The sequence below is a fragment of the Homalodisca vitripennis genome, chromosome 2 (genome assembly GCF_021130785.1).
Source record: "Homalodisca vitripennis isolate AUS2020 chromosome 2, UT_GWSS_2.1, whole genome shotgun sequence".
In the NCBI taxonomy this organism is placed as follows: Eukaryota; Metazoa; Arthropoda; class Insecta; order Hemiptera; family Cicadellidae; genus Homalodisca; species Homalodisca vitripennis.
In genome coordinates, this window is record NC_060208.1 from 117764640 (window position 1) to 117774246 (window position 9607).

The 9607-nt window shown below is 32.4% G+C and overlaps 1 protein-coding gene across 1 annotated transcript in view; it reads right to left on the bottom strand.

Annotated features, from left to right (window-relative positions):
• LOC124354630 (snurportin-1) overlaps positions 1 to 9607 on the bottom strand; it is a 29361-nt gene extending 19754 nt beyond the window's left edge. Inside the window, exons 1-3 of the mRNA XM_046805245.1 lie at positions 9192 to 9607; positions 4790 to 4874; positions 535 to 693 (exon numbers count right to left, since the gene is read on the bottom strand). Of these exons, the coding sequence (XP_046661201.1) occupies positions 535 to 693; positions 4790 to 4874; positions 9192 to 9340 (393 nt within the window). The 5' untranslated portion in view covers positions 9341 to 9607. The remainder of the gene's footprint in view (positions 1 to 534; positions 694 to 4789; positions 4875 to 9191) is intronic.

The following is a 9607-nucleotide window of genomic DNA, read 5'->3' on the forward strand; positions in this document are numbered from 1 at the left end:
TATTATCAATGTTATTCAGTAAAAAAAAGTATTTTGAAAACTAAATTTTTAGAAACCACTTAAGTGTTTATAACTTTTAAAAATGCCTACCTTAAAGATTGCTCATACTATTAATATTGTCTAAATTAACCCTCAAAACTACTAATGCAGCTTCAGTTTGATATTTTAAGATTACAGCCACACATTAAATCTATTTTTATTCAACTGTGCCAGAAATAATATTTTAAATTGTACATTCAATTTCAATGCCATTGTTAATTTATTTTCTCTAACACAAAATTAACCACTAATACGAAAAGGAAAAAAAAATTTTGTTTCCTTTGTCCATTCCTACCCATGGAGGCTATTCCCATATTTATTTTCTTTATTTTACAACACAAGTTTCATTCTTAAGTTTAATTTGAAATACTGTAACACTTATTTTAGGTATCGTATCTGGTTTAACACGTGAATTCTTATAAATTTTGTAAAATAAGAACAGTATAATTTTAATTAATACTTATCAATAACTCAGCTAATATTGAGTTAAGTTACCTTGTTGGCAATGACGAGCGTGCGCTGTCCCTCTGGACACACGACCACAGTCCAGGCTTTCTCAATGTCACATGGCCGGTCTAATAACCACTCAGACAACATCAGCTGTCCTCTGCAGTTCTCTCTATAATATCCTCTCCGGTCTTCTTTGCGCCTTGTCTGTACACAGTATCAGAACATCATCAGAATGAGCAGTAATACTCACCGTTAGCAAAAATGTGGAGTATTAAAAAGCTAAAAAGCCTTGAGTTGATCTTAGGGTCCAAGGACTGTCTTCCAAAAAAAAGATTATTATGTCAACCTCAAAATAGAATATTTAAAAAAAATTTAATTGTAGCTCTAGACTTAATTTTCTTTTCTTCTATAAACAAAAATAAATTGAGAGAAATTAATTATTATGGCAATACATTAGTAAAAACGGCAACAATCTATGGCTATCCAGGACTTGTTTGCTGCAGATAAAATGTATTAACTATCCGCTTAGAAAATTTAACTACAGCTCTAAAAAGCAAGTTTTTTATACTACATAAACCACATTGAATGGTACATTTAATAATTCTTGAAAGGTTTTACATCTTTCAAGCCCTTTAAATCACCAGGGATTGGTGTGTTTTTTCCGGCCCTACCATAAGAGGGGTTCTGATATTATTCAAGACAATCTATAGCCTCTTAAGGAGTAGCTATGCATGTAGCTACATTTTGAAGATCTGGAGGACACCGAATGTTTTAGTAGAGGAATATGTTAGTGCTGTTGAGATTCTTCTCAGGAAAAGTCATACAGGGCCAGCAGTCTTAACTCCTTCAAAGTAAAAAACATAAATAAACAGGCACATAACAAGTTACACAATGTGTCTATTTCAACACAACTATGTAGAACAGACACCAAGTTATTATGGCCTCAAGGATGGGTAATGTTCCCCTTTGTACGGACCTTGGCGGTGGATGATTTCCTGAGAAAGAAGAAAGTCTTCTGAGCTTTTCTGCAGAAGAAAGAGGAATAAAGTGTTATATTGACGATCCAGTGCTTATTGTTAAGTGAGAAAGAACCCTTGACTTGTAAGCAACTGATGAAAACAAGTATTAATGTTAAAGATTTGTTGTACATATAGACTAAGCATTGCAAACATGTTGTGGGTGGATTCTACACACAGACAGCACAAATTCAGTGTTCTGTCATGCAAAGTTTTTTTTAATAAGTATTTGAAGCCCTGGTCATTTTGGAACATTCCATGGCGATGTCTGCCGCATATATGAGACACTTGTTCTGTAGGTCTTGATTATTAGTGATATCATACATCAGCCATATGATTTCCATGCAAAATTTGTCGAGTTGAACAACAGAAGAAAAAGTACACTTCCTAAGTGTGTTCTACTTGCAAGGACAAAAACAACAAGCTGATTGGTCTGTACACCAATTTGTTTCAATAAATACCACGAGAAGTAGGCCCACACAATCTATGAGATGCATACACTTTTTTATCAATTCAGTATTATTTTGTATGTAATAACATCACAGCTTTGTAAATCTAAACTGAAATAACAACTTCACTACCCGTCCAATTACAAGTACTAATTGTTTAAAAAGTGTTATTTTTACCCTTGATCTGGTAACTAGATTGTTCACACTTATAACAAGTGTACACAGCTGTCCAAGAAAAGTAAACATGTCATTCATTGCGAATGTTCAGTTTAGCCCCAGTGGAGCTAATCTCAACATTCGTATTGGGTCGGCCCTTCCCACCATAGCTGCTTAATGTGTAGAATGTCATTCATATGTTTATCTTAAAACTTAGTTTTATTTTATAAATACTGACTCGAAATTACAATGAATGGGAACATTTTCAGTTCCGTTGTATTCGAAACATAACAAAAACGTATGTTATTTAATGCTATGGACACATGTGTGATACCTTAGAAAAGGCTCAAAACAATCGAACAATTAGAATCACACTGGTAGATTAATTTGAGGTTATTTTAAAGCTGTGGTGAATGTCACATACAATATTCTCACTCAAAATGTAAGGATCTATATTTCACCAATATTCTTCAGAATAACCTCGGCACCACAAATATACTTCTCAAATACAGTGCTCTAAAGGTCGTCACAGCATACGACATATAGGAAAATATGCATCCATAATACACTGCAAGCAGGACTTTTCTATCCACATATCCCACCCGTCTGGCAATAAATTGTCAATATGACTTAAGTTAAGCTTATGCAATAAAAGTTTGTGATTGACCTAGTCAAAGGTTCGACTTTTGTCAAAGATAAGTCCAATCAGATGTTTCCTACTATTGAAGTCAGAAATAATAAATAAAAATAAGCATAACATCGACAGTTGGTACGCCTAGTCTGAAACCAAACTGTTCATGGATTAACTGCTAATAGAAATTTACCAAAAGGTCAATAAAAGGTGACTAAGAATGAGATTCTCCTACAGACCTAGAAAAAACTGCCATTTTATTAACTCATCCTGGATGTCCTGTAGTTGACAAGAATGAATAATTTCACTCCAGTTATAAGTCACACTAATAGCATATAGTTCTCCTGTGCAGTACTGGTCAACCTCAACTCTCTGAAAAGAAAAAGATTTTTAACTAGAATGTCATACTCTACTTTTCTCAACATACAGGTAAGTCCGACAGAAACTTGCAGCAACAGTTTCCAGTTGCCAGATAATATTTTTGTCGACAATACAAAGTTAAAGCTAAAAAATTTGGGTAATATGTACAAAAGTAATGACATGATACTATATCCTATATCATAGAACCTACATCAGATTTCAGTAACACTTATTTAAGCCTAATACTTATTTAGGCATTAAGAAATGGAACTCGGAATGCTAACAGGACATGGCCTCTTCGGAAACATTTAATCAAGATGGAACTAAGCCAGACTAATGAATGCAGACTCAGGGAAAAAGCAGAAGAATCAGTGGAGCACATATGGCTGAACTACCCTAATATTTTTAAAAACAAGAAAAAGGTGTTTTCGAGCTTATATCTTGGGTATAAAGAAAATAAGGGTACAGAAACCCACAAATCTCGATAAATTCAACATCGTTATAGAACCTTAAAATTCAATATCGCTATAGAACCCTAAAATTCAAGAGTTGAAAGTGAACCACAAAGGTTCTTTTATGGCTAAGTATAGGGTCTTTTAGACTTATCGCTCAGACAAAAACAAAACATTTATCATTGAAGAAGTGATCATGTTTATTATTCTAAATATAACTCACAGTTCTTTTGAGGAATATACATGTTCATTAGCTGACATGTTTACAAGTGAAAATCATATTGACAACTCTTAAGTGAAATCAAGTTTGTAATGTTTTCTTCTGCTACGTTAAACCACCTAATATAAGTGTCACTCTGAAATTGTTGAGATATATGAAGTTTATATGCTAGACTTACCAAACGTTAGACTTGTTCAAAGTAATTTCCTTCAGCATCAATCTGCTTTTGAAATTGGATTTTACATTCATTAAAAGCACCCAGCCATTCAATTTTTGGAATGGATTAAAAATATTTATGAATTTTATTTTGGAATGGATTAAAAATATTTATGAATTTTACCATCAATTTTGGCGTCAAAAGAAAAGAAAAACTAAAAAAATGTTCTTTCAGATTGAAGAATAACCAGATGTTTCACATAGAAAGATCGGGTGAATAAGGAGGGTACTTATATTAATGTTTTATTACCATTTTTGATCAAGAACTTTTGCAGCAATATTAGAAGAGGCATTGTCATAGTGCTAAATTAAATCCTGGAGAAACATCTGGTCCTGAAGAACATCTGACAAGCATTATTCAATGTACCAACTTGCAGTGGTAGTTCATTTTCCCTCCAGCTTGCCTTTACCAGTCCCATATTCCTGAAGAAAATAGTGTATATCCATTTCTTCACTGATAGTTGTGTCTTGGTCATTGTGAGGATGACTCATTATCAAAAACAAATATGCCCTCTGACAAACAAATAAGAATTTGATAACTTTTTTGTAGTATGCACTATCTGCTGGTATCTAAATGTTTTCAGAGTGACATCATGTCTTGTCACACAGATGATTATACTATTTAAATAACTAGAATCTGTCTGTACTGAAAAATTTGTATCAACCGTTCAGTATGGTTGAGGATTTACAAACTAATGTACTGTTACTGGTAGCTGCTTGCCTTTTTTATTAAAAACTATGTTCCCAATAAAAAGGATTAAATTTCAAACCTTCAACTATTAAGATAGTTTATCACTTACATCTTCCCAATCCATCCAATCTTCATTGTCACTGAAGTTATCTTCTATGAGGCCACGTTTTTCATTCAGAATTGCATCTCTCTTCCTAAACAAAGTTAGAATAAAAACAAAAGGCTTCTAAAGTAGGTATTAAGCTTTGGAGAAAAACTACCTTACTATACAATGAAGAGTTGTGTTCAAATATTACCTCTCAAGTACAAAAAATGTCTTAAGCTGTGAAGAAAATAGGATAGATTTACGAGATTTATTTTAAAGATTGAGTATCAAGGACAGTGTGGAAATACCAGATATGACAAAAATTACCTGGGCTCTGCCCCACTGGCCTATACAGTTGACGAAATTTTCATAAGAAATGCCATTGGTGAATAACAAATTGTAGTCACATATAGTAAGCTTTGAAACACTATCAGCTGTTTTGTTAATCAGCTGTTTTAAATATACCGGCTGGTGTGAACAACAGCTGATGTAAACACTGTTTATAACATAATTGTTTATTGATTTTAGTTTTCTGTTTAATTTATATTTATAGGTCGTGAGTTTGTGTAAGATTATGTTTATATTTTCCCAACTCATAACTATATGATTTTAAGAGAGATGTCAGAGTAAATTAGTATACATGGAAATCACTAATCACAAAAATAAATAATTACAAATTAAAACTTGAATGTTCTAAGAATATACATTGGGGAACTGAAAACCAGAAACCCCCTACGCACTTCATGATATTTTAAGAAAGAACAATTTAGTGATGTTTCTAAAAATTGTGGAATATTTGAAAATGATTAGAGAATCATATAATATATTCCTGCACACTTAAAAATTAAAACAACTAATTTTTCTGAGATAATAATAATAAATTTTTGAACATTAAAAGTAGAATTACTTTTCTTGCAAGGTAGAAGCAAGTTTTAGTTGAGTGAGTTTACAATATTTGTTTGTTTCTTCAAGTTCATCTATTGTATAAAAATGAAACTGTTCGTGTGTAACAGCATCACTCACAAACGGCTGGACGGATTCGCCTAATTTTTTTTTTTAATTTGTTCGTCTTGATCTGTAGAAGGTTATAGGATACTTTTTATCCCTTTCCCGATTCAGGATTCCGCCCCACTGGTTACAGAAATACCCGTAAGAAATGCATTGCAGCAAACATATGTTATTAAGTGAAAGAGTCTTTTCAAATTTTTAATCAGCTGTTCTTTGTAAACATATATAATGCGACAAAAAATATATTTATATATAATTTAATTACTACACTTATAGTTTTAAAGCATAGAGTAAGCTTAAGAGAAACGACAAATTTTGTTTAAACTGTTTCTGCAATCACTGTTAAACATAGACTTTACTATCCAGATAATACAATTCAAATTTGACGTAAAAATTCACCTTTAACTGCAATATTTATTTAATATAAACCATGCTCATGCTTGATCAGAAGAGCAATGCAGATATCATAATTACTATCTTACGTTGGCTACAAATATAAAGAATGTTATAAAATCAACCTTAGTTGTTTTTTTTTTGACAGAAGTATCAGGAATGTGGTACATACCTTCATAATGCGCCCAAGAAGCTCACGAAGGAACGACTATCAATTATCTCAGCAATGTTTAGAATGTGATAGAAAATGAATAAGTGAATATAGTGTACTGTTTTCAACGGGAAATTGCGTGCGAAGCCGCGGGAAACTTATTGAAATGCGCAGCGAAGCGCGCCGGGTCCGCTAGTTTCCTATAAAGTAGTAATGGCCAAAGACAATCGTGATCAGATGATTCAGAATTTTTTTTTACTAATAGGTAGGCCTACTACCTCAAGGAATGTTTTTCATATATTGCCATCAGCGTGGTGCAACACCAAGAATGGTGGTTGGACGCACTTATGTCAGGTGTATTGAAAACTTACTGTATATTGTTTTGTTCAGGGGAATAATAGCAATTGGTTAATAATGCAAAACTCGTATTTTGCCAGTCTAGGCGTTAACTTTTACCATGGATTTAATGCCTTTCCCGTTACATTGTATCTAACTAGGGTATCTATGAGTTAAAGGCCGACCCAGCAAATCACAAATTTGACATTATTAACTACTATTATTCTACTCATCCTCCTGAACAAAAATATATATGGTTTTAGGGGGTGCAAATGACAAATAACATGGTTTTAGGGAGTATATTCATAAATAGTTAAGTTTTTAATATTTTAATGTTCTGTTTGTGTGCTGTGTGTTTTGTTTCGGTGTACCTTAATGTTATCTGCGGCCAGGATAGCGTATCTGTTATCTGAGCACTTCAGGGCTCTAGTCCAATGCTTCATAAGATATCCGTGTACTGTAGTTGAGATCAAGTGAGTGCTTGTCAACCATCCACTAATTCGATGAATCGTAATGAATCGTGTGTGTGTCAGAGTGTTTTGTCGGGCATGTTAAGAGTTTACGCTTTGACCGAAATGAGATTATTTCCTTTTAATGGTTTAAGTGCTCTCTATTACTGTCTATTTATATATTAATATTGTGGTTTTACTTGATTTATTAAGTTTTTTACACTTAAGATAAATTTCTTTGCATTACTTTTCAATTTATATTCCTGATTAGCCCCTCTAGAATATGATATTTTACTGATAGGTACTATCTTATCTTGTGGGATATTTTTCTATCGTTGACATCAGCGCAGGCAGCACTCGCCGGGGGCACTCGGCCAATGATGTCATAACGAGGTTGAATCACGGTTACAAAAGGTCACGTGATGCCCGACGTGAATGTTTAACATGGAAATATTGCTCTGCACGTGAAAAGTAGTTTCATTTTTATGTTTTACAACTTCCGTTATTCCACCCTGTGAAACCTTATATTGTTTTGTTCAGTAGGATGATTCTAATTAGTTCTGGCCGTTACTTTCACAATTACCGTAACGGGTAGGGTACGATAAGCGGACCCGGTCTTTTTATATCGAAGAATGTAATCATCGATACCTAATATTCGCATCCCAAATCCTAGACTATCAATCGATATAAAAGTATCTATAGTCCTCAATAAAAATCATAAGTTTTAAATTTTAATATGAATTTTAATATTTACAGTGATCAAAAAAATTATTATAACCAATATTATGAAAACTGGAGACGACCACATTTGTTCCTCTCACAGTTACAGTTGTTTCTTTCCCACAAATTTCACATAATGGGCTTTTCAGTATGAGTCCAAAATGTTGAAGTCACTAAAACATGTCATCATCTTTCAAAACAATGTCGTGTAGTTTTCTAAAATTGACTGCTAATTTTAATAATAAATGTTACTTATATGTAAAATTTAAATATTACCGTACGTGTATTATTTGAAAGTGTTTACAGCTGTTGATATAGGTTTTTTAAGTGATGTTTAAAATAATTAATCAGTATCGATAGATTATATCGATGGTTGTGATTAAGTAATATCGTTTGCCAATTTCGATATAAAAAACCGGGTCCGCTTATCGTACCCTACCCACCGTAACTGGTAATTACATGGAAATAGGCAAAAAATATGGATTTTAAAAAGTACTAGCTAGCCTATTTATAAATAGGAAAAGATAAACAAATTGAAAATTGTAATTTCAAAGGTGAATATTGAATAGATTGTTCTTTCATTTAGTACTTGAACGATCATTCTTTTCATACTTAGGGGTACACTATGAGTTACAAATACTTTAGGTAGGGTACGAGATAAGCGGAACCGGTTTTTGTATTTTGAAGAATATAATCATCGATACCTAATATTCGCATACATCTCACAATATTGCGCACTTCAAACTTTGATCCTTCAAAGAAACTATTATTTAGTGCATTTTTACTAGGCTATATTATGTCCACCATTACCTTCTTTTATAACAACTGAAGAAGACCATATTTGCTCCTCTAACAGTTACATTTGTTTCTTTCCCACAAATTTCACATAATAGATTTTTCAGTACTAGTCCAACATGTTGAAGCCACAAAAAACATGTCTTATATCTTTTATAAGGCAATGTTGTGTAGTTTTCTAAAACTGAATGCCATTTTTGATAAACAATGTTAATTATTATGTAAAATTGAAATATTATCTTACGTGTAGATATTATTTGAAAGTTTTTACAGCTGTTGATATAGATTATTTAAGTTAATTGTTCAAAATAATTGTTCAGTATCGATTGGTTATATAAGTTAGATGGTTATGATTAAGTAATATCGTTTGCCAATTTCGATAAAAAACCGGGTCCGCTTATTGTACCCTACCCAATATTTTTTTCACCATTATCAAAATTACAATTCTCAAAATGTTTTACAGAATATCTTAAAACTAAAATTCTAAAAATCAAAGTAGTGGTAAAAAATTCAAAATTAGCCTAGATTAGAATCATAAAGAAGGAGAATATCACCTTGGGGTTAAGCTACTTACAATTTGTAGTCTTCCAATAACCGTGCTCTTCTCTTGTCTCTGGCTGATACTTCAGTCAATCCATTATACTTAAATAGGCTTTTTCTTAGGTTAACAACCTCCTCTGAAGAAATAAAAGTTTTAGTAATTGTAGTAACTAAGTCTTCCATCTTAATAAATTCTAGAACTGCTTCCAGAAATATTACTTAATACAAAATTTCTTGAATGCAATTGTTTAAGGTTAATCTTCAGTAGTACAAATAAAATGATAAAAACAAAATGCTGTAACAAGAATCGAGCTCTAAAATCTAAGCTCTGAAGAGTGAAAGCACAACAAAAATCCAAAATGAAATAACGGTTTGACAGAAATAAACATAACTTGTAACAACCATTCAGTTACTTCTGAGCTTAACTTTCTTGTCTAGAAATTCAGATTC